The following is a 24,855-nucleotide window of genomic DNA, read 5'->3' on the forward strand; positions in this document are numbered from 1 at the left end:
TTCATCATTATAGGGTATTGTGTGTAGATTGATGAGGGGAAAAATAATTAAATCAATTTTAGTAGTGGAAAAGAGGTCAAACATACCCACACGGGGCACTGCTGAAAACTACGTTACCCAGAAGCCCTTCGTCAATTTATGGCGGATTTTACAGTGCGTGGCTAGCTAGCTACTGTCCAAATAAACAACAATAACAAAATGTAAGCAAATATGAACGATTTGCCTGTTTCTTTGTGTGTACCACTGGCTCAGAGACAACGTATTGACGAATGGAGTGCTCAATTTTGCTCTCTTTAGCCATGCTTGGTCTGTCACTGTAGTCTTTGCTGTAGTTAGCGTGACAGCTTGCTAGTTCGCTAGCAAGTTGTTGCTAAGAGATTTTAGTGCGATTCATTTGTTTGGTAGCCTAACATGAACTATTGTGTAGTAATTGCATATAGCTAGCTAAGTGATTTAGCAAATGCAAGCCATATTATTACACTCAATAATTGATGTCACCCTTCTGTCTTTAGCCATCTAGCTATTAGTTAGTACTGACAGCCTGGGCACATCTGTTTCTCAGCTAACGTTAGTGGATGTAACATGCTACGCAGAAAGCCCACCCGCCTGGAGTTTAAGTTGGATGACACTGAGGAGTTTGAGTGTGTCAAGAAAGAGCTTGAAGTGAGTAGCCACAGCATCATGGATAATCTTTAGTATCTGCTGGTATGAAGGCATAATAAAGAGGCAATGCTTGTTGATGGATTGCCTGCTACCAGTTTTTTAAAGTCCTCATTAACTTTAAGAAACGCTTGATGATTGACATACAATCTGCGCCTTGGGTGTGAGAAAAGCGCATTTACATAGTAATTACATGTAGTATACATACCAGAACTTCTATGTCTAACCACCTACGTTTTTTTCTGCCTACCTCTCAGAGTCGGAAAAAACAGAGAGATGAAGTGGATGTTGTTGGTGTGGCAACGTCTAGTGACATGGTGGGGGCCAGTGGTGGAACAGGGGATGGGAAGACACGGGAACAGATGATCAACGAGAGAATAGGCTACAAGCCCCATCCCAAACCCAACACCTTGCCATCACTCTTTGGAAACCTGCAGTTTTAGGTTCCTAATGGGCACATTAAAGAGACTGCTCAAACGTTTGGCTCCTCCAGCGTTGGTGTGTGGATGGCACAGTGACTGTGGTATTGACATAGTCAGGGATACTTGTGTGCTTACCTGAGATCAGAATTATCTCTACATAGAAATGTGTAGTTTGAGGATCACGTTTTGCTTATAACACACATCTTCTAAAGTAAATGTTGCTGCATTTACCTGAAATGTTATGACTTGCGATGTGAAGTGTGTGGCTTTTTGTACAATATGTTTAGTAAGAGCTGTTGTAGTGGTTTCCCTCCTTTATTACAAAAATCCAGATTTGGTAGTCCCAGGAAGGTGAAGGTAGCATCTGTGGGGCAAGATGGAATGAACTGAATGGACTTGATAACTAATCAGTTATTACTTACGATGGTATAATTGTACTTTTATTGGCCTTCAAAGCCACATTATGAGAATGCAACAGAATCAAAACATACAGTTCTTGAATGATACCATTTATTACTTGTTTTCTCTAGATGATTACAGCACTGTAAATATGTCAAACTATACAGACATGTCTGTGGACAGTCCAGGTAATATTCACACTGATTATGCGCTGGAGTGGCGGTCAGATTCCCACTGCTGTTTTGGCCCATTAACTTCAACGCTAGATTTGTACAGTAGACTATAATAACAAAGTCTTTATACATGATCCCACTTGGTAAAGCAGAAACGGTTATAATATGTTCAAGTGTACACTTAACTATTAATGTCCCTGGCTTGATTGTAATGTAATGAGAATGTGTGGCTGTTAAATCCAGTTAAAGCAACTAGGAATTTGACCCCCAAACCAGGCACGGCACATCACTAAGGCTGTGTTTAGACAAGGAGCCCAATGCTGATATTTTTTTCCACTAATTGGTCTTTTGACCAATCACATCAGATCTTTTTCAGAGCTGATCTGATTGGTCAAAAGACCAATTAGCACAAAAAATAAATCAGAATTGGGCTGCCTGTCTACACAGACAGACAACGCTGACATTTCCACTAATTGGTCTTTTGACCAATCAAATCAGCTCTATTGCCAAATAAATCAGCAAAAGGTCAGAATCAGGCTGCCTGTGTAAACGCAGCCTTAGGCAACTGATACAAACATTTACTAGTAATTTCTCAGAGATTCAAAAACGTATAATATCAAAATAAACTAAAAATACAACTCTCTTTAGGTTCTACTTCATAGTTATCCCCCCTGTCAAAGTGTGTACTGTGAGGCCTAAGCACCGATAGGTCACAAGAGGTGCAGTAATCATGTGTTACTAGGTCCGTCTGAGAAAGCACTAGGTCCATCCTCCTACTTTCCCATAGTTCCCTGCTTGTCCTTGGGATCTGAGCACTTTCTCCGATAAGGACACTAGTATCCATGTTGTGTTGACATGCTAACTAATTTAACCCTATTGAATGAATGCACCAAAGGTTACTCCCAAGTTATATTATAACATTTTTACAATGGCTTCTTGATGTGCGAGAGTCAATTTACATTTATGGGTCAGATCCAGCCTTCGAGTGCCAAGTGTCATTGGAAAATAATGAGGTTGTCATTCATAAACTATCCAAGACTGAACACTGCATAGCAGTGTGTATCATGAAGAGGGTTTTAAAGGTTGTCACATTCTGCTGCATTACACTCTAATTTATATAAATCAGGTGACATGTAAAGTGTACTGTACTTCACTGCTTGTCCACTGGACAAACTTCTTTAAAATAGCGCTGGCACTTGTCAGTAGACTATGGGTCTAGACTACAGTTGGCCTAGGCTGTCCTTTTTCCCTCCTTTAAGGCAAAGGGTTTAGTAAGGCTCAGTCATACAGCCAGAGCTGCCTGACCATCTCCACACAATCCCAAGTATGACCTTTGACTCCTGTAGTTGTGAGACACCGATTATGTATGCCCCCCCCCCCCACCGAATTGTCAGATGGAATGCAGATATGACTAGGCTTCAGAAGAACACATTGGCTTTAACTAGGACCCAGGTGGGGTGGGGTCAGGAAAAACTCTGGGCCCTATTCACAATGATCTTCAAGGAGAGAGGTTGTTGTAAGGGTTGTAAAATGCCCTGTGTGAGCAGAAGAGCCTAGAGCCCCAGTGCTATAAGGATGAACCTGCACTGATTGTTGCGCAATAACAAAAACACAGAATGGGAATGGAAGAATGGCACGACTGGGGGAAGTGGATGTATGGCCCTTGACAGAGCTGTGGAGAGAGACAGGAGAGGTGCTGCTATAACAAGCCAGCATTTGGAATACCAACATCATGCTAGGTGGCGAGGGTAGTATTCTGGACCTACTAAAGGGACAGACTTAAATTTGTCACAAATGTAAAAGCTCAGTCATAATTCACATTTTCCATCAAGCAGCTTTTGTGTGACAAAGTGAACTGTCCAAATGTGATACATGTATATAAAACTGGATGCATGATGATGACGATGGGGATTAAATGGAGAATACCTGTGTGTGATATGTGTGTATGTATGTATGTATGTATGTGTGTGGGGGGCTATTAGTGACAGTGTTCGGTGATGTCAACAACCACAGCCTTTTTCCAGCTGAATAAGAAGTATCCGACGCCTGCCCCGGCTGCCACGGCGATACACAGGTAAGCATTGTAGGTCATGAAGACCAACATGAGGAAATAGCTGACCACCACCTGGATGATGTGTAACACCGTCTGCAGCAAGTGTGCCAAACTCAGCATCCGCTGGCTGCAGTGGAGAGAGGGAAACAGGATTATTAAAAAGTCATGTTTTCAAATAAACTAATAGACAGCACTCTGCAAGTCAGTGAGGCTTCACATTTTCCTACTGCAAGTTGATATAGAGCGAGTAGCCCTTTTGAACTGCCATGTCTAGAAGTCTCATAATTTGGGTGTAAAATGGAACACTTCACTGCAGTACTACTATGTGTCCGGTTAGTAAGGAGTCCTATTGCATGGTTGGTCTCACTCACCCTACAGTCTTGTGGGTCTCCATGACCATGGTGCCGTCTGCCCCTGGGATAGGCATGGAGTTGTAGCGCACGTTGACCTGATTCCTCCTCAGCAGGAACTCCCTGCCGATCTTCAGCCCCTCATAGAGCACAGCTAGCAGGAAACAACCAATGCAGGCTCCCACCATCTCTGAGAGAGGAGACATGGTAGAAAGGTGTTAACATTGGTTAAATAGTCAATTATTTATTTTTAGTTTTATGAATAATCAATGGCCATGGTCATTACATTAAATACTATTTGCATTACATTTCAAGTCTGATAATACATTCTGGGAACACACACACACTAACTTACCTCCAGGTGTGTTGATGACAAGGCTGGCAAACAGCAGCTCCACGTTTGTGTAGCCAAAGTAGAAGGTCATTTTCTGGAGAAGAAGAGGGATAGAAAACAATAAGAAATTGTATCACACACCTACAGAGCCAAGAGGTTTACAGTGATTCAGCTCACACAGCAGAGAGAAATGTCAAGCAGGCCGTTTGAACTAGAGTTTAAAACCATTCATCTGAATCTGATTTACAACTTCGTGAGAGGTTGTAGGAAGTGCAGAGACAGGGTGCCAAGCCTAAAAGCCCATTTATGGTAATTCCAGTGTCTGCATTGAACATACAGCATTAGTCTCCTGAGTGGCGCAGTGGTCTAAGGCACTGCATCGCAGTGCTAGCTGTGCCACTAGAGATCCTGGTTCGTATCCAGGCTCTGTCGCAGCCGGCCGCGACCGGGAGACTCATGGGCAGCGCACAATTGGCCTAGCGTTGTCCAGGGTAGGGGAGGGAATGGCCGGCAGGGATGTAGCTCAGTTGATAGAGCATGGCGTTTGCAACGCCAGGGTTGTGGTTTCAATTCCCATGGGGGACCAGTATGAAAAAATATATATATGTATTCACTAACTGTAAGTCGCTCTGGATAAGAGCGTCTGCTAAATGACTAAAATGTAAATGTAAAATGTAACTGCAATGTGGCCTCTGCAGAAGTCAGGGCATTCATACTTCTTGCGCTTTGTGGAGCAGAGCAGAGCTGTTGTGAAGGGAGTGAGTTTGTGTTTATACAGGATGTACCGCCCCCACCTACCGTCAACCAATCATATCAATGCGGAGCTATAAGGATCTCTCCGAATTGTAAAAACAAATTGTGAGGAGCTTGATTTGGCCTCCGCAATTGCTTCACACCCTCCGTACAGAGCTGCCGGACCTCATTGCCGGATCAAGCATAAAATCGGCTTTAAGTACATCCCACATTGTAACAGAGAGAAATTAGTGTGTGACTGATTTCTTTTTTACAGTGCCAGGCTCACTCACCATCATATGGCCCACTCCACCTCCCCCTAGATGATCCTCGTGGGAGCCTGTGACCATAGGAGGAGCCATGCTGCCAGCCATTTTGCTGTGGTCGTGGTCATGGTGTGTGTGGTCCATGTTCATCTCTAATGTAGTACTGCAAGAACCAGGAAATACAGACACAAAAGAGAACATCAGTCACTCATACTTCTCACCTTTACAAAGTCATTTGTCCATGACAATCTACACACAATACCCCATAATGACAAAGCAAAAACTTTTTTTGGGAAATTTTTGCAAATGTATTAAAAAACAGAAATACCTTATTTACACAAGTATTCAGACCCTTTGCTATGAGACTCAAAATTGAGCTCAGGTGCATCCTGTTTCCATTGATCATCCTTGAGATGTTTCTACAACTTGATTTGAGTCCACCTGTGGTAAATTCAATTGATTGGGTGATGGAATGCTGTGTCAGATGAACTGGCCTCCACAATCACCCAACCTCAACCCAATTGAGCTGGTTTGGGATGAGTTGGACCGCAGAGTGAAGGAAAAGCAGCCAACAAGTGCTCAGCATATGTGGGAACTCCTTCAAGACTGTTGGAAAAGCATTCCAGGTGAAGCTGGTTGAGAGAATGCCAAGAGTGTGCAACGCTGTCATGAAGGCAACTTTGAAGAATCTAAAATCTCAAATATATTTTCATTTGTTTAACACTTTTTTGGTTCCTACATGATTCCATATGTGTTATTTCATAGTTTTGATATCTTCACTATTATTCTACAATGTAGAAAATAGTACAAATAAAGAATAACGAATGAGTAGGTGTGTCCAAACATTTGACTGGTACTGTACACACACACACACATAAATATACATATATTAATGTGCATTCGGAAAGTATTCAGACCCCTTCACTTTTTCCACATTTGTTACTTTACAGCCTTATTCTAAAATGAACCTCACAGCTGAAGGATTGGCTTCCGTCTGGCCACTCTATCATAAAGGCCTGATTGGTGGAGTGCTGCAGAGATGGTTGTCCTTCTGGAAGGTTCCCATCTCCACAGAGGAACTCTGGAGTTCTGTCAGGGTGACCATCGGGTTCTTGGTCACCTCCCTGACCAAGGCCTTTCTCCCCCGATTGCTCAGCTTGGCTGGGCGGCCAGCTCTAGGAAGTCTTAGTGATTCCAAACTTCTTCGATTTAAGAATGATGGAAGCCACTGTGTTCTTGGGGACCTTCAATTGTGCAGAAATGTTTTGGTACCCTTCCCCAGATCTGTGCCTCGACACAATCCTGTCTTGGAGCTCTATGGACTATTCCTTCAACATGGCTTGGTTTTTGCTCTGACATGCACTGTCAGCTGTGGGACCTTATACAGTGGGGAGAACAAGTATTTGATACACTGCCGATTTTGCAGGTTTTCCTACTTACAAAGCATGTAGAGGTCTGTAATTGTTATCATAGGTACACTTCAACTGTGAGAGACGGAATCTAAAACAAAAATCCAGAAAATCACATTGTATGATTTTTAAGTAATTAATTTGCATTTTATTGCATGACATAAGTATTTGATACATCAGAAAAGCATAACTTAATATTTGGTACAGAAACCTTTGTTTGCAATTACAGAGATCATACGTTTCCTGTAGTTCTTGACCAGGTTTGCACACACTGCAGCAGGGATTTTGGCCCACTCCTCCATACAGACCTTCTCCAGATCCTTCAGGTTTCGGGGCTGTCGCTGGGCAATACGGACTTTCAGCTCCCTCCAAAGATTTTCTATTGGGTTCAGGTCTGGAGACTGGCTAGGCCACTCCAGGACCTTGAGATGCTTCTTACGGAGCCACTCCTTAGTTGCCCTGGCTGTGTGTTTCGGGTCGTTGTCATGCTGGAAGACCCAGCCACGACCCATCTTCAATGCTCTTACTGAGGGAAGGAGGTTGTTGGCCAAGATCTCGCGATACATGGCCCCATCCATCCTCCCCTCAATACGGTGCAGTCGTCCTGTCCCCTTTGCAGAAAAGCATCCCCAAAGAATGAGGTTTCCACCTCCATGCTTCACAGTTGGAATGGTGTTCTTGGGGTTTTACTCATCCTTCTTCTTCCTCCAAACACGGCGAGTGGAGTTTAGACCAAAAAGCTCCTTTTTGTCTCATCAGACCAGATGACCTTCTCCCATTCCTCCTCTGGATCATCCAGATGGTCATTGGCAAACTTCAGACGGGCCTGGACATGCGCTGGCTTGAGCAGGGGGACCTTGCGTGCGCTGCAGGATTTTAATCAATGACGGCGTAGTGTGTTACTAATGGTTTTCTTTGAGACTGTGGTCCCAGCTCTCTTCAGGTCATTGACCAGGTCCTGCCGTGTAGTTCTGGGCTGATCCCTCACCTTCTTCATGATCATTGATGCCCCACGAGGTGAGATCTTGCATGGAGCCCCAGACCGAGGGTGATTGACCGTCATCTTGAACTTCTTCCATTTTCTAATAATTGCGCCAACAGTTGTTGCCTTCTCACCAAGCTGCTTGCCCATTGTCCTGTAGCCCATCCCAGCCTTGTGCAGGTCTACAATTTTATCCCTGATGTCCTTACACAGCTCTCTGGTCTTGGCCATTTTGGAGAGGTTGGAGTCTGTTTGATTGAGTGTGTGGACAGGTGTCTTTTATACAGGTAACGAGTTCAAACAGGTGCAGTTAATACAGGTAATGAGTGGAGAACAGGAGGGCTTCTTAAAGAAAAACTAACAGGTCTGTGAGAGCCGGAATTCTTACTGGTTGGTAGGTGATCAAATATTTATGTCATGCAATAAAATGCAAATTAATTACTTAAAAATCATACAATGTGATTTTCTGGATTTTTGTTTTAGATTCCGTCTCTCACAGTTGAAGTGTACCTATGATAAAAATTACAGACCTCTACATGCTTTGTAAGTTGTCTCCCGAGTGGCGCAGTGGTCTAAGGCACTGCATCGCAGTGCTAGCTGTGCCACTAGAGATCCTGGTTCGAATCCAGGCTCTGTCGTAGCCGGCCGTGACCGGGAGACCGATGGGGCGGCGCACAATTGGCCCAGCGTCGTCTAGGGTAGGGGAGGGAATGGCCGGCAGGGATGTAGCTCAGTTGGTAGAGCATGGCGTTTGCAACGCCAGGGTTGTGGGTTCGATTCCCACCGGGGTATGAAAAAATAGTATGAAAAAAAAAAAATATATATATATATATATATATAAAAAAAATATAATGTATGCACTCACTAACTGTAAGTCGCTCTGGATAAGAGCGTCTGCTAAATGACTAAAATGTAAATGTAATGTAAATGTAAGTAGGAAAACCTGCAAAATCGGCAGTGTATCAAATACTTGTTCTCCCCACTGTATAGACAGGTGTCTGCCTTTCCAAATAATGTCCAATCAATTTAATTTACCACAGGTGGGGTCTAATCAAGTTGTAGAAATAGCTCAAGGAGCATTCTGGAAACAGAATGCACCTGAGCTCAATTTCGAGTCTCATAGCAAAGGGTCTGAAAACGTATGTAAATAAGGCATTTATGTTTTTTTTTTTTTTTTATATATTTGCTAAATGGTCTAAAAACCTTTTTTCGCTTCGTCATTATGGGGTATTGTGTGTAGATTGATGAGGAATTGTTTTTATTTAATCAATTTTAGAATAAGGCTGTAACGTAACAAAATGTGGAAAAAGGGAAGGGGTCTGAATACTTTGAATGCACTGTACATACATATATTACAAAATTAATCTTTACCAGTTGATTGTAAATGTAAACACAAATATATTTTTTGTATTCCAACTTTTCTGAAATATTATAACAAAATATGCAAATGAAACAAGATACAAATGGCCTATACTGCCAATTCACTTTTCTGGACAATGGATGAAGTCAGTATATTTTGGGGGGCTTTCGTTTGAAAAAGAGACTACAGGACTATTCACAGATTGTGTATAAACACTTCTCAACTACAATGTATGAGAAATGCATTTCAGCATATATTTTCCAAGATAATCTTAGCTAGAACACATAATTTTCAAGATATCAACAATTGTTTCTCTAAAAGTCTGTTATACAACTGTTATGGATGTTACGGATATCATAATGCTGAAAAAGGATACTGACTATAAAAAGAGAGAAACCAAATTATAGACCATATAAAATCTTGAGGAAAGTTGACTTTACAGAGAAAGTTACACTGCCTGTCCCAGTCAGTCCCCTTTCTTTACTAGACTATAGAACACTCAAACAAACTCAAGACACTTCAATTTGGTTTGTTTGCTTCGTTAACATATCATCTTCATAACTAACACTGGGGGACAGCTGTGAGTGGAGAAACAAGCTCAGTGAGCTCTTTCAAAAAGCCATGAAATATGTGACCCGTTCCAGGAAGCTAGGAATATATCGCACGTCACTACTTCACAGGAGAAGCATTTGAAGGCACACATTTTTTTATTCATCAAAATGAGTTATTTTGGCAGAAATGCCTTCTGGAACGTGAACTTTCATGTGCCTTAATAACAAACTTGTATGCCATCTGTAAATACGAATATAACATTTAAAATTACGAGCCTAGTTGGTTTAGCCATGGAAAAAGACAGGAACCTTCCCGCTATCCATGATTGGCTGAAATAATGGATGGGCTGGACATGCCGAAATGAGTTCGGATTGGTCTGCCATGTAGCACACTTCTGTCTATAAAATTAGCTGCTCAGTATGTGTAGATAATCCTTTCTACAGCGGCTTTTTGAAAGATGTCATGAAGAACTGCAAAAGTGTTGCTACTGCTCTCAACACTGCTGTCCTGAATTTAACAGGAGCTATCGACAAAGATCAGTGGGAAAAGGTTGTGATGAACTACTTTCTGGAGGACAATCGTGCCATGCTGACTCTCTGACTACGAAAAGGAATCAGATGATGAGGAAATCCCAGATTTAGGTAAAAACATTTTCATTAAACCAGACATTGTATTGTCTTCTGATGACAGTGATGGGGAAGAAACTGCAATAAACAGTGTTGTTGTCTGGGAAGAAGTTGACCGAGTTCTGAAATCAGTGGAATGCCCGGTGGAAGCAGAGTATGATTGCAAATGCGGTGGGAGTCGAAAAGAGAACACAGAAGGCAGTTGTATAAAACACTGTCTCTGGATTACATCGTCAAACTAAGGGCAACCATGGCATCCATGACAGAGGGAGAAGCGTTCAACAATACGGGTAAGAGTCTATCTACATTTTCAGATATTATACGTGTCTAATTTTGCCAGAAAGTCGTGTTCATTTCTAGTTATATAATTATGTTAGCTGGCTAGTTCGCTAGCTAACATTACGTATATGAGCTGTGTAGTAATATTATTTGTATCTCAGAAATCATTTTGCATTGCTAGTTATAGCCTAATGTTTAGATAGCTAGCTAACATTGAACCTAGTTGGTTAGCTTTAGCTACCTGCAGATTCATGCATGGTGCATGGTAGTATGGGTTGGGATTTTGGGTCTAAACAAAAAGACTCCACTATGCAAGTAACCATTTCACTGTACCGTTACACCTTATGTATCCTCTGCATGTGACAAACTTTGATTTTATTTGATATGTGCATTTACCAGAGACGGTAATGTGAACAACGACATGACCTGAACCAAAGTCAGATTAGGATATAGGCCAAGGACTAGATAAAGTGTATTTTTACTACTACTTTCACCACTTTTAGTCTTAATCTTTGGTTGTGGTCCTCTGTAGCTCAATTGGTAGAGCATGGCACTTGTAACGCCAGGGTAGTGGGTTCGATCCCCGGGACCACCCATACGTAAAAATGTACGCGCACATGACTGTAAGTCGCTTTGGATAAAAGCGTCTGCTAAATGGCATATTATCATTATTATTATTATACATTTACATTTACATTTGAGTCATTTAGCAGACGCTCTTATCCAGAGCGACTTACAGGAGCAATTAGGGTTAAGTGCCTTGCTCAAGGGCACATCGACAGATTTTTCACCTTGTCGGCTCGGGGATTAGAACCAGCGACCTTTCGGTTACTGGCACAACGCTCTTACCCACTAAGCCACCTGCCGCCCCATAGTACACTACCTTACTCACTCTGTGTAGCACATGGCCTCACATGTGAATCCTTAAAGAGATGGGTGGGGCTAAGGCTTAAGAGGGTGTGAACGATGCTTAATGGGTGTAGACAAAGCAGAGCTCTCAAATAGGTGTACCAACTGTTCCTCAACTGTAGTGTATGATATACCATATTCTCTATTTTTATCCAATGTAAGAAACATCATTTCAAATGTTGCTACATAGGACCGAATCAAAGTGTTTGGTCACATGATTGACTGAAAAGCCTTTGAGTCTTGGCCTCCTACTCTGAAATGGCCAAAATTCATGCACTTTCCTTCTTTTCAAATAAAGCCTGAACTCTAACATATAGACCTTGAGGACAATTATGAACAAGGTTTCATTTGGAAATTACTAACTTTATTTGGGCATGCTCAGGTTAACCTTCCCACGGAATCGCCCAGGTAGGCCTAGGTAATCGGCTGTGGCAAAAATGTTGAAAAAATTAATGTTTGAAGGTTATTTGGAAGCAGAGACAAAAATCAGTCCCAAAATAAACGCTAAAACAAACCCCACCCTAAGGCCTAAGCAGCACTTTGTGACTTCTGCTTATTTTCCTCCTGTGCAAAATATTCAGTGCATCTCCTGCTTCATGAGGAAAGCAACCACCATTACATTTTCCAGTTGTATACGACAAATTGAAGTGAGGTCCACTCTAACCACATTTTCCAGGTTTGTGAGGACACATGTCTGTGTTTGACTCTGTGAGCTTGAAGAGGGATAAAGTGGGTAATCACTCAGACTTGGAGTAGCCTGGTCCTTGGCTTGGCACTGTGCCACCAGCACCAGCCTGAGGACAAGCCCCAGATCCTCTCTAATGCTCCTGGGTTAGCACCGATTAAAAGGTTAACACCGTAATTAAACTAGTCAGTCAAATTCTCCAAAGTGCCCAGTGTTATTACTTTGGAGAGATGGTGATTGTGAGAGGTGTTTTAACCATGAACCCCTCAACTTACTGTACTGAACCCACTGGTGTAGAATGCTGGCTGGGGTCTATTGTAAATGCTGGTTGAAACCATTTCCTTGGACATCAAGAACGTGCAAAAGGAAGCACAGTATTCGGAACTATAAACATTTATAGGCCAAGATAATGATTGCAGCTTTGCCATCCTGGTAATTAGGCTAATTATAGTTGTGTTTGGATCTGAAAAGTACCTAAATTGAGGGGGAAAAAACACATATTAGGCTACAAACAGAACCATATGGTCCCAAGAACTGTGAAGCCAGTTTGGACCACTGTGTGCCAAGGCTATTTCATACACAGTTCCAGAGTCATCAAAGTCTACTAGCCATGGTACCTTGAAAGCACCTTCACTCCCTACATGAGAGAGAGCGCAATCATTCGAAGTGGAAAAATTTGCTACTTGACTCGAGAGGTCTACTAGGACCCTTGCTAATTTAATGGCCAAACAACCAGAGGCCACATCCGTAGAAAACTGCCTTTATAACACAATAAATGCCCACTTAACGGACATCAATGTTATTCAATTAGAGAAAAACATGTTATACCAAATGTCTGGGACACCCCGAAGGCAGAAACCAATGACATCAGGGGACAAGGAAAACAGACATCGAGAATCAAACTGAAAAGACCCAAAATCACATCACTTAACCTGCCAGTCAAGACATCTGTTGCCTCATATTGTTCTACTCAGCTCTGCTAGACTCAGTTGTTGCCACAGTGAGAAGTTAGCCTTTCTTGAACGTATAGGACTAATCCTCAACAAAACAAAACAGTCAAGACTCAGGTAGACATGACTACAAGTACACAACGAAATTGACCTTACTACTCAAAACAGTGTTATAAAGACAGGATATTCATACTGGGTGGTGTCCCTCTTTCCGTTTCATATCCAACACATAACACTTCTTAGGTTTATCAATAAACATTCCATCAAAGTCAACCTTAAATTCTTATCAGTTGCTTTAAAGCCCAAAGCGAAGATCATTGTGCCCTTTTAAGCAAGACAAGAACAGTCTAAAGTCGTGTTACACAGCACTTGTCTCTCTTATTCAGAGTTCAAAGAATGTTTTACATAATCACACTCCACATGAGGTTGTAAAAGCCATTGTGAAATGTTCCTGCAAGTCCTTGGAATCATAAACCTGAGAACTCTGTGATCTTTAACCAAAGCAAATCCTCACTAAATTGTTTTGTACACGAGTGGAAACTGAAGTAGGCTACACAATGTTGGAAGACAGTTACAACAATGAACGGTTTTCATCATATATGTAGATATGACTCACATTACAAAAGACTGCTCTCAGTCTAAGTACAGTGGGTACTAGTTATTAGCCCAATCCCTTCATATATTAGCCCACTCAGTTGAGCTATACATAAAGCAGGAAACAAATAATTAACAGAGTCAATGCTTTTTTCCAGAACAGCCAAAAATATGCATTGGCGCATGCAAAGAAGTAAAGACGGCTGAAGTACATTTCATACAACAAGGAAATGTACATTATTAAATGGTAGCCTAAACATTCTTGATTTGATAATTTATATGACATATTGTTTTATTCCAGTTAAAATCTCACATTGTAAAACTTACCCAAATGTCTCACCACATGCAGCGCCTCTGTTACAGCCAAATAAATGACAAGATACTTGTCAATGTGTGTGAGTGTTCATGCAACCCATCAATGTGTACAGGTGTGTAGTCTGATCCTGAGTGTGCTCGCCTACTCGAGAGAGTGAATGTGTGAGAGTGGGAAAGTGAATGCACTAATCTGCCTTCTCATGACTGCCCGCCTCATGTGACCATTCTGCCCCTCATTTCCTTTGATCCAGCCAATAACATGGCTTACCCCCTCCCCCAAAATGAATGTAGCAACTGCGGATTGCCCCTTTAAACACATCAAAAACATACGTGCTGGACAAAACAGACATCAACTAAAGAAACAATGGGATGTCCAGTCTTTTATTGGTTTGCTGCTCAAACAATCTTTTATCTTTTCTAAAACCGAAACATCTGTGTACGCTATCCCTGATGCAGTGAAACTAATAAAAAAATTGAATAATGAAGTAAGCTCTATGGGACATCTTTGAGCGCGGACCCATTACACCTTTTTTTTTGTCTAAAACCGTCCTTTAACCAGACAAACAGTCAGGACCAAACAGTATAGGCTTGGCCTATGTTTTTAATCAGTTTTTGGTCATCGAATTAAGGCAATATTAGCCACTTTCAATGCATACCGAAACAAAACAAACTATGCAAGAGATTTTGTTGTATGCAGAACGCATCGGAATAGGTTTCTGTTGCATTGACAAGCACGACTCAGCCCGTACTCTACACAGACCGGTGCGGCATAACCAATCAGAGCTGCAGTAGGCATATGCAAATAGACCATTGTCATAAATGGATCTGTGCCATTCACTTTGAACTGGACTGTGTTTACAGCATGAGCGGCCGTGAGTAGATGCGCTTATTTTAAGATCAAAGCGAGAGCTGCATCTAGCCATGTGTGCACATTTGTTCATATCCTTTGCTAGTTAGTGAGTTATTAGCCCAGTTATAGATAATTTGTAGTCAGCAATGGGGGAGTGATTGCTTCCTACAACAGCACAAAATGTGTACATTTCAGTGTTGTATTTTGAGACTGGCTTGAATAAGCTACAGTGGGGAAAAAAAGTATTTAGTCAGCCACCAATTGTGCAAGTTCTCCCACTTAAAAAGATGAGAGAGGCCTGTAATTTTCATCATAGGTACACATCAATTATATGACAGACAAATTGAAAAAGAAAATCCAGAAAATCACATTGTAGGATTTTTTATGAATTTATTTGCAAATTATGGTGGAAAATAAGTATTTGGTCACCTACAAACAAGCAAGATTTCTGGCTCTCACAGACCTGTAACTTCTTCTTTAAGAGGCTCCTCTGTCCTCCACTCGTTACCTGTATTAATGGCACCTGTTTGAACTTGTTATCAGTATAAAAGACACCTGTCCACATCCTCAAACAGTCACACTCCAAACTCCACTATGGCCAAGACCAAAGAGCTGTCAAAGGACACCAGAAACTAAATTGTAGACCTGCACCAGGCTGGGAAGACTGAATCTGCAATAGGTAAGCAGCTTGGTTTGAAGAAATCAACTGTGGGAGCAATTATTAGGAAATGGAAGACATACAAGACCACTGATAATCTCCCTCGATCTGGGGCTCCACGCAAGATCTCACCCCGTGGGGTCAAAATGATCACAAGAACGGTGAGCAAAAATCCCAGAACCACACGGGGGGACCTAGTGAATGATCTGCAGAGAGCTGGGACCAAAGCAACAAAGCCTACCATCAGTAACACACTACGTCGCCAGGGACTCAAATCCTGCAGTGCGAGACGTGTCCCCCTGCTTAAGCCAGTACATGTCCAGGCCCGTCTGAAGTTTGCTAGAGTGCATTTGGATGATCCAGAAGAGGATTGGGAGAATGTCATATGGTCAGATGAAACCAAAATATAACTTTTTGGTAAAAACTCAACTCGTCGTGTTTGGAGGACAAAGAATGCTGAGTTGCATCCAAAGAACACCATACCTACTGTGAAGCATGGGGGTGGAAACATCATGCTTTGGGGCTGTTTTTCTGCAAAGGGACCAGGACGACTGATCCGTGTAAAGGAAAAAATGAATGGGGCCATGTATTGTGAGATTTTGAGTGAAAACCTCCTTCCATCAGCAAGGGCATTGAAGATGAAACGTGGCTGGGTCTTTCAGCATGACAATGATCCCAAACACACCGCCCGGGCAACGAAGGAGTGGCTTCGTAAGAAGCATTTCAAGGTCCTGGAATGGCCTAGCCAGTCTCCAGATCTCAACCCCATAGAAAATCTTTGGAGGGAGTTGAAAGTCTGTATTGCCCAGCGACAGCCCCAAAACATCACTGCTCTAGAGGAGATCTGCATGGAGGAATGGGCCAAAATACCAGCAACAGTGTGTGAAAACCTTGTGAAGACTTACAGAAAACGTTTGACCTGTGTCATTGCCAACAAAGGGTATATAACAAAGTATTGAGAAACTTGTGTTATTGACCAAATACTTATTTTCCACCATAATTTGCAAATAAATTCATTAAAAATCCTACAATGTGATTTTCTGGAATTAGTTGACGTGTACCTATGATGAAAATTACAGGCCTCTCTCATCTTTTTAAGTGGAAGAACTTGCACAATTGGTGGCTGACTAAATACTTTTTTTCCCCACTGTACGTAGTCAATAGGCAGAGGGTAGCATAATTTGTCTGATTCTCTGTAAGACCAAATGTTATGGGATGCATTTTCTCCATTGTTTTTAATGGTAGGCCACTCTGGTAGCCCTACATTATGATCAAATAGCCAAAGTAGCCTACTTGACCACTGTCTGAAACGGTAACTTAAAGCGGGTACAGCCTCAGTGTTCACAGTAAACGTACGCAGGAAGTTGCACAGCATCCCATAACATTTTAACATGTTGTTATATAATTCAGCCTACAGTAGCAGCCAATGAGGGGTGAGACTTTTGGAAAAAAACATGCAGGGCTTGACATTAACCGGTTTATAAATGTTTTCTTTAGACAAGGAGGTGACTGAAAATGTTGTTTGACGCAAGAAACCACTTCACAAAATAAAATGCATTATTATTCCCATACCATTATTACAGAGAATCAGACAAATGATGCTACCCTCTGCCTATTGGCTACGTAGCTTATTCAAGTTTGCGCTCAGCAGACCTGAAATTTCCTCAGTGACAATTTGTTTTTGAGGGAATATTGCATGTAATTCGGAAAGTGCATTTGGAAAGTATTCAGACCGCTTGACGTTTTCCACATTTTGTTACGTTACAATTGAATCCATTTCAAAATATGGCTGTATGTTTTTTTTCTCATCAAGCTACAAACACTACCCCATAATGACAAAACAATAACAGATTTTTAGGAATTTTTGCAAATGTATTAAAAAGAAAATAACTGATATATCACATTTAGAGTTGAAGTCGGAAGTTTACATACACTTAGGTTGGAATCATTAAAACTTGTTTTTCAACCACTCCACACATTTGTTGTTAACAAACTATAGTTTTGGCAAGTCGGTTAGGACATCTACTTTGTGCATGACACAAGTAATTTTTTCAACAATTGTTTACATACAGATTATTTCACTTATAATTCACTGTATCACAATTCCAGTGGGTCAGACGTTTACATACACTAAGTTGACTGTGCCTTTAAACAGCTTGGAAAATTCCAGAAAATGATGTCATGGCTTTAGAACCTTCTGATAGGCTAATTGACATCATTTGGGTCAATTGGAGGTGTACATGTGGATGTATTTCAAGGCCTACCTTCAAACTCAGTGCCTCTTTGCTTGACATCATGGGAAAATCAAAACAAATCAGCCAAGACCTCAGAAAATAAATGGTAGACCTCCACAAGTCTGGTTCATCCTTGGGAGCAATTTCCAAACGCCTGAAGGTACCACGTTCATCTGTACAAACAATAGTACGCAACAATAAACACCATGGGACCACAAAGCCGTCATACCGCTCAGGAAGGAGACGCGTTCTGTCTCCTAGAGATGAACCTACTTTGGTGCGAAAAGTGCAAATCAATCCCAGAACAACAGCAAAGGACCTTGTGAAGATGCTGGAGGAAACAGGTACAAAAGTATCTATATCCACAGTAAAACGAGTCCTATATCGACATAACCTGAAAGGCCGCTCAGTAAGGAAAAAGCCACTGCTCCAAAACCGCCATAAAAAACCCAGACTACGGTTTGCAACTGCACATGGGGACAAAGATCATACTTTTTGGAGAACTGTCCTCTGGTCTGATTAAACAAAAATAGAACTGTTTGGCCATAATGACCATCATTATGTTTGGAGGAAAAAGGGGGAAGCTTGCAAGCCGAAGAACACAATCCCAACCGTGAAGCACGGGGTGGCAGCATCATGAGGAAGGAATATTATGTGGATATATTGAAGCAACATCTCAAGACATCAGTCAGGAAGTTAAAGCTTGGTCGCAAATGAGTCTTCAAAATGGACAATGACCCCAAGCATACTTCCAAAGTTGTTCCAAAATGGCTTAAGGACAACAAAGTCAAGGTATTGGAGTGGCCATCACAAAGCCCTGACCTCAATCATATAGAACATTGTGGGCAGAACTGAAAAAGCGTGTGCGAGCAAGGAGGCCTACAAACCTGACTCAGTTACACCAGCTCTGTCAGGAGGAATGGGCCAAAATTCACCCAACTTATTGTGGGAAGCTTGTGGAAGGCTACTCGAAACGTTTGACCCAAGGTAAACAATTTAAAAGGCAATGCTACCAAATACTAATTGAGTGTATGTAAACTTCTGACCCACTGGGAATGTGATGAAATAAATAATTCTCTCTACTATTATTCTGTCATTTCACATTCTTAAAATAAAGTGGTGATCCTAACTGACCTAAGAAAGGGAATTTTTACTAGGATTAAATGTCAGGAATTGTGAAAAACTGAGTTTAAATGTATTTGACTAAGGTGTATGTAAACTTCCGATTTTCAACTGTACATATAAGTATTCAGACCCTTTACTCAGTACTTTGTTGACGCACCTTTGGCAGTGATTACAGCCTAGAGTCTTCTTGGGTATGACGCTACAAGCTTAGCACACCTGTATTTGGGGAGTTCCTCCCAAGCTCTGTCAGGTTGGATGGGTTCCTCCCAAGCTCTGTCAGGCTATTTTCAGGTCTCTCCAGAGATGTTTGATCAGGTTCAAGTCAGGACTATGGCTGGGCCACTCAAGGACATTCAGAGACTTGCCCGAAGCCACTCCTGCGTTATCTTGGCTGTGTGCTTAGGGTCGTTGTCCTGTTGGAAGGTGAACCTTCGCCCCAGTCTGAGGTCTTGAGCGCACTGGAGCAGGTTTTCATCAAGGATCTCTCTGTACTTTGCTCCGTTCATCTTTCCCTCGATCCTGACTAGTCTCCCAGTCCTTGCCGCTGAAACACATCCCCACAGCAGCATGATGCTGCCACCACCATGCTTCACCGTAGGGATGGTGCCAGGTTTCCTCCAGATGTGACGCTTGGCATTCAGGCCAAAGAGTTCAATCTTGGTTTCATCAGACCAGATAGTCTTTAGATGCCTTTTGGCAAACCAAGCGGGCTGTCATGTGCCTTTTACTGAGGAGTGGCTTCCGTCTGGCCACTCTACCATAAAGGCCTGATTGGTGGAGTGCTGCAGAGATGGTTGTCCTTCTGGAAGTTTCTCCCATTTCTCACAGAGGAACCTCCCTGACCAAGGCCCTTCTCCCCTGATTGCTCACTTTTGCCAGGAGGCCAGCTCTAGGAAGAGTCTTGGTGGTTCCAAATGTCTTCAATTTAAGAATGATGGAGGCCACTGTGTTCTTGGGGACCTTCAATGCTGCCCCAGATCTGTGCCTCGACACAATCATGTCTCTGAACTCTACAGACAATTCCTTCGACCTCATGGCTTGGTTTTTGCTCTGACATGCACTGTCAACTGTGGGACCTTACATAGACAGGTGTGTGCCTTTCCAAATCATATCCAATCAATTGAATTTACTACAGGTGGACAGTTCTAGAAACATCTCAAGGATGATCAATGGAAACAGGATGCACCAGAGCTCAATTTCGAGTCTCATAGCAAAGGGTCTGAATACTTATGTAAATAAGGTCTGTTTTTTTTTTTTACCTGTTTTCGCTTTGTCATTATGGGGTATTCTGTGTAGATTGCTGAGGATTTTTATTTATTTAATCCATTTTAGAATAAGGCTGTAACGTAACAAAATGTGGAAAAAGTAAAGGGGTCTGAATACTTTCCAAAGGCACTGTAATAACCATCATATCAAAGTAAACTTGGAGTCACGCGATGACATGGTCTGTAGTCCTCCCACTACGACTCGGGAAACCATGCAGCTTTTAGGCAGACTAAATAAGTTATGACGGACTTCACAGGGTGTTGAAAGTGCACGGTATGAGCTTGATGCTCCGTTCTAATAAATATTGAGGATCTCATTCTGGTGGCATGTTGATTGATGTTTGACTGCCGTTTTGACCAATAAAAATATTATGTTTTCACTTTGTCATTATGGTGTATTGTGTGTAGATTGATGAGGAGAAAAAAAGTATTTAATTAATTTTTAAAAATAAGGCTGTAACATAACAAAATGTGGAAAAAGTGAAGCGGTCTGAATATTTTCAGAATGCACTGTACCTTAAGCCTAAAATGAGTTATAGTGTGACTGTGATAGAACAGTCTCACCTCCAAGGCCAATGTACGCCTATTATGAAAGGCCTGCTCATAAAACTGGCTCATAACAATCCCCACCAAAGATGACAGTGATTGAAGCAATTATGAAATGTGCAGTAAATAGCACAGAGTACAAAAGTAAGGAACCGAAATTAACATTGAGACACAATTACCAACAAAACATTCTATGATTGCACAAACAACAAACATTGTCGCTATAGGTGATAATTAAAATGATTTAGTTAAGACTACTACAGTCGTGGTCAAAAGTTGAGAATGACACAAGTATTGGTCTTCACAAAGTTAGCTGCTTCAGTGTTATGAGATATTTTTGTCAGATGTTACTATGGTATACTGAAGTATAATTACAAACATTCCATAAGTGTCAAAGGCTTTTATTGACAATTACATTAAGTTTATGCAAAGAGTCAATATTTACAGTGTTGCTCTCGGAGGATGTGTTGGTACCGTTCTTTATTCATGGCTGTGTTCTTAGGCAAAATTGTGAGTGCCACTCCCTTGGCTGAGAAGCAACCCCACACATGAATGGTCTCAGGATGCTTTACTGTTGGCATGACACAGGACTGACGGTAGCGCTCACCTTGTCTTCTCCGGACAAGGTGTTTTCCGGATGCCCCAAACAATCGGAAAGGGGATTCATCAGAGAAAATGACTTTACCCCAGTCCTCAGCAGTCCAATCCCTGTACCTTTTGCAGAATATCAGTCTGTCCCTGATGTTTTTTCTGGAGAGAAGTGGCTTCTTTGCTGCCCTTCTTGACACCAGGCCATCCTCCAAAAGTATTCGCCTCACTGTGCGTGCAGATGCACTCGCACCTGCCTGCTGCCATTCCTGAGCAATCTCTGCACTGGTGCAATCTTACTAGCAGCAATATCCTTGCCTGTGAAGCCCTTTTTGTGCAAAGCAAAGATGACGGCACGTGTTTCCTTGCAGGTAACCATGGTTAACAGAGGAAGAACAATGATTTCAAGCACCACCCTCCTTTTAAAGCTTCCAGTCTGTTATTCTAACTCAATCAGCATGACAGAGTTTACTCAAGTGTGTGTGTGTGTGTGTGTACACTAGGGCTGGGAATTGCCAGGGAGCTCACAATATGATATTATCGCGATACTTAGGTGCCGATACGATATGTATTGCGATTCTCACAATTCTATTTGTATTTTTGATTCGATACTGTGATTTTATTGCCATTCGATGTTCCAAACACCATATGTCTGCTGCAGAGGGACAAGAGAGAGCCATGTTTTGATCAGTCATGGAAATAAAAGTGCTGCAAACAAATGGGCACCCTATTTAAAAAGAAGATGGAGAACAAACTATGAAGGAAAAATACTGGAGTTTTGGTGCAGGTACAGCAAACTGGCGCAAAAATAATATTGTGATATTTTCAAAACAATACGATATATCGTCAAAAAGAATATCCCGATATATAACTATCGATTCCCACCCCATCACTAGCTATGTTTGAGATAGTGGGGTGAACTTTCTTCCGCTGTTGCCTTTAGTAAAAGCTGCATCCTCATGTTCAGCTCTGTGACGTAACAAAGACAAGCTGAGTAGAGAAGACAATGTTCAAAGCCATTATCTGCCTGTGTCAATGTGCCAATTGCTACTTGGAAAGGCCCGTACAGTAAAGATAACCCTTGACCTGTAATTTGAAAGTGTGCAATTCATCAGTCTTATCAAAATACATACTGATCTGTATATCACCATCAATGACCCTAAATGGCCTCACATAATCAAGTAGACCTAAGCCTAATCCTTTCACGTTTAACAGTACAATACACCACTTACCTCATTTTGTCCAACATGCTGCATAATTGCCAGACTTCAAACACATTCCTAATGAATGCACAAGAGCCACTACTTGAAGCAAATACAGTACAGTTAAGGGTAGCTAGACAGTTGCTACACAGGCTAGCTAAAATATTAAAATCGGCAAAGTAGGCCTACATTCCACCTTTTAAAACCAGATAGTATGGAACAATACAGGTTGAGGTACAATAACCAAAAGGTTGCCAGTTCAAACTTGATTTTCTCCATTACATTCTGATCACGCTCTCATCATTCCATCTTTGATTTAAAAGTGTTGTTTAAGCCTTATTTAATTGTACCTGTCATTTCTGTGTTATCATTCCACTGCTTCGTGTACACTAAATAGCAGGAATCTCATTGGACCATTCGTGGAATGGGATTGTTGTGTGTGACCAAAATGGTTTCAGGAAATCTGCGGAGAATCAATGGCTATTTTTTTGTTTGTTTTTGTTTGCAGGACATAAAACATTCAGATTTCAATCAATAGCCAATATCAAAACAATCACTAAGAATCCACTTCACCTTCTAAGTGGGTCAGTTAAGCCTGGCGGAGGTAAGTTAAGTCATAGTAAATATACTTGTTCCCTGCTGCCTTCATCAACTAGCCTAAGTATGTCCGTAAAGTAAACCTGTTGCTGAGAATGAAAAGCCTTGCCAGGCAAACACAAGGTTCAGTCACATCGGAGTGATGCCAATGAGAAAGAGGGCCAACTACAACAGAGCTAGAGGACAGCCTGGCCCATTGGATACTGTCACTCTGTCCTCCTGATTCACAGAGACAATAGGGCATTGTTTCCCTCAGACCCACTAAAACATTCCTCCCATCCACATATCTGAGTGTAAGTGTAAATATGACAAACCAGTTACGAGTTACTCTGTAATTCCAGAGCAATCGAATCGAAATTTAAATCAAAAAGATGCGAAGAGCAGATCTTGATAAACAGCCTCAGTCTCTGAAGACCATATAATGTGTGCATTGGAGCAGAGTTTGCCGTGGCTGTCAAGTGCAACTTAAAAGCAGACTTCCACAATAAGATCAGTGAGTACCGACTATGAGAGATAATATAGGTTACATACATTTCTTGTGGTTGTCCAGCCTTGACCTTTTTTACTGTACTTTTGGTCTGCCATAAATAATTACATGGCACCTTTGGGCTTTAGGCGCATTAAAAGGTCCACTTTTTCTCTGTTATAGAGAGGGGATAACTGTGAAGGGTCATGTGTTCAAAGCTGGAATTGGTCTTGAAAAGCAAGGAAAGACGCATCCTACTGTAGTGCACTGAGCCTATAGGGACCACAGTTGGTTGCATGTTTCATCATCATCATCATCATCATGAACGCTCTGAAAAGGCTGCAATTGAATTATCCTAAAAAAATTAATAAGTATAAGACACTGTTGCATATTTGTAGCCTAAAGTTCTAGTTTTAAAATCGGGAATAGACATTGAAATATTGAGTATATTGTAAATTTGTGCTTATGTTGAAGATGACAAGTTAACAAGTATGACAATTTGATCTAATGGTATTGATAGCCTAGCTCCTTGTTTCGGAATAGGTAGAGTATAATGAAAAAGAGCCACGTAAAACCTCGAAGTGGAGAGATCAATGAGTCTTTGCCAACAAAGTACTGTAGCGTTTTGTGTACTGCAACTAGCAAATATAAAAGCCAAGTGTTTCTCAACCATAACTGATTACATGAACATCATAAATTCGATAGAATGGGATGTCAATCGCCAGGATAGATATTTCAAACATATGGAACATTTGGTTGAAATTGTGAGATGGCTGAAGTTGCATGATACCCCAAAAAATATTTTGCTAGCTAACTCCAGTACTTGCTAGCCGACTGGCTTGCCTCGTAACTAGCTAGATACAGAGGTCAAACACAAGCGAGAGAAGGATAGAGAGGGTAGTCCAGGCATGCACGCACGCGCTTACCTCACAGCATATAGCGAACTCGGTTCCAGCGTGATTTTCTTGGGCCTCAATAACTCACAACCTAATCATTAACTATGAGCTTTCAAATGAACTTCCAGATTCCCGTTTACTCTACTGGCAAAACGCCGGCAGCACACGTCACACTGAGGTATATGACAACCACAGCAAGATGACTTTTCACAAAGCAGGAAAATGTAGACGTAGCACGCATGTTTTCGTATGGTAGCCAATCAGACGACCCGTTCAGGGAAGGCACTTCCGCCGCCACATTGTGGTCACCAGTTACCACAGCCACAAAGTAATAAACCCCGCCCATTTCTACAATGTACCTTCTTCAAATGTGATTTT

The 24,855-nt window shown here is 41.6% G+C and overlaps 2 protein-coding genes across 4 annotated transcripts; one reads left to right on the forward strand and one right to left on the reverse strand.

The window, feature by feature from the left end:
* Window positions 1–121: 121 nt before the first annotated feature.
* LOC311128090 (anaphase-promoting complex subunit CDC26) lies at window positions 122–1,583 on the forward strand. Of its 2 annotated transcripts, none has more exons than XM_084160059.1 (3): window positions 122–200; window positions 563–663; window positions 918–1,583. In XM_084160059.1, the coding sequence occupies exons 2-3, from the start codon at window positions 583–585 to the stop codon at window positions 1,101–1,103; spliced, it is 267 nt and encodes an 88-aa protein (XP_084016185.1). In that variant the 5' UTR covers window positions 122–200; window positions 563–582; the 3' UTR covers window positions 1,104–1,583. The 2 variants fall into 2 exon arrangements, with proteins under 2 accessions (XP_084016185.1, XP_084016186.1); XM_084160060.1 differs by having other exon boundaries at window positions 130–200; window positions 513–663.
* LOC311128089 (high affinity copper uptake protein 1-like) lies at window positions 1,571–24,649 on the reverse strand. Of its 2 annotated transcripts, none has more exons than XM_084160057.1 (5): window positions 24,508–24,649; window positions 5,417–5,552; window positions 4,413–4,485; window positions 4,079–4,247; window positions 1,571–3,834 (listed from the first exon to the last, which is right to left on the reverse strand). In XM_084160057.1, the coding sequence occupies exons 2-5, from the start codon at window positions 5,537–5,539 to the stop codon at window positions 3,633–3,635; spliced, it is 567 nt and encodes a 188-aa protein (XP_084016183.1). In that variant the 5' UTR covers window positions 5,540–5,552; window positions 24,508–24,649; the 3' UTR covers window positions 1,571–3,632. The 2 variants fall into 2 exon arrangements, with proteins under 2 accessions (XP_084016183.1, XP_084016184.1); XM_084160058.1 differs by lacking the exon at window positions 24,508–24,649 and adding an exon at window positions 14,063–14,190.
* Window positions 24,650–24,855: the final 206 nt, after the last annotated feature.

Source organism: Coregonus lavaretus, assembly GCF_964263955.1.
Source record: "Coregonus lavaretus genome assembly, chromosome: 4".
Classification (NCBI taxonomy): Eukaryota; Metazoa; Chordata; class Actinopteri; order Salmoniformes; family Salmonidae; genus Coregonus; species Coregonus lavaretus.

Bases quoted from the DNA above. Each gene is read 5' to 3' on its own strand.
- LOC311128090 (XM_084160059.1), top strand. From the start codon at position 583: ATGCTACGCAGAAAGCCCACCCGCCTGGAGTTTAAGTTGGATGACACT. The intron at 664-917 runs GTGAGTAGCCAC...CCTACCTCTCAG, and splicing joins GTGTCAAGAAAGAGCTTGAA to AGTCGGAAAAAACAGAGAGA.
- LOC311128089 (XM_084160057.1), bottom strand. From the start codon at position 5,539: ATGAACATGGACCACACACACCATGACCACGACCACAGCAAAATGGCT. The intron at 4,486-5,416 runs GTGAGTGAGCCT...CTTCTTCTCCAG, and splicing joins GTGGAGTGGGCCATATGATG to AAAATGACCTTCTACTTTGG. The intron at 4,248-4,412 runs GTAAGTTAGTGT...CTCCTCTCTCAG, and splicing joins TGTCATCAACACACCTGGAG to AGATGGTGGGAGCCTGCATT.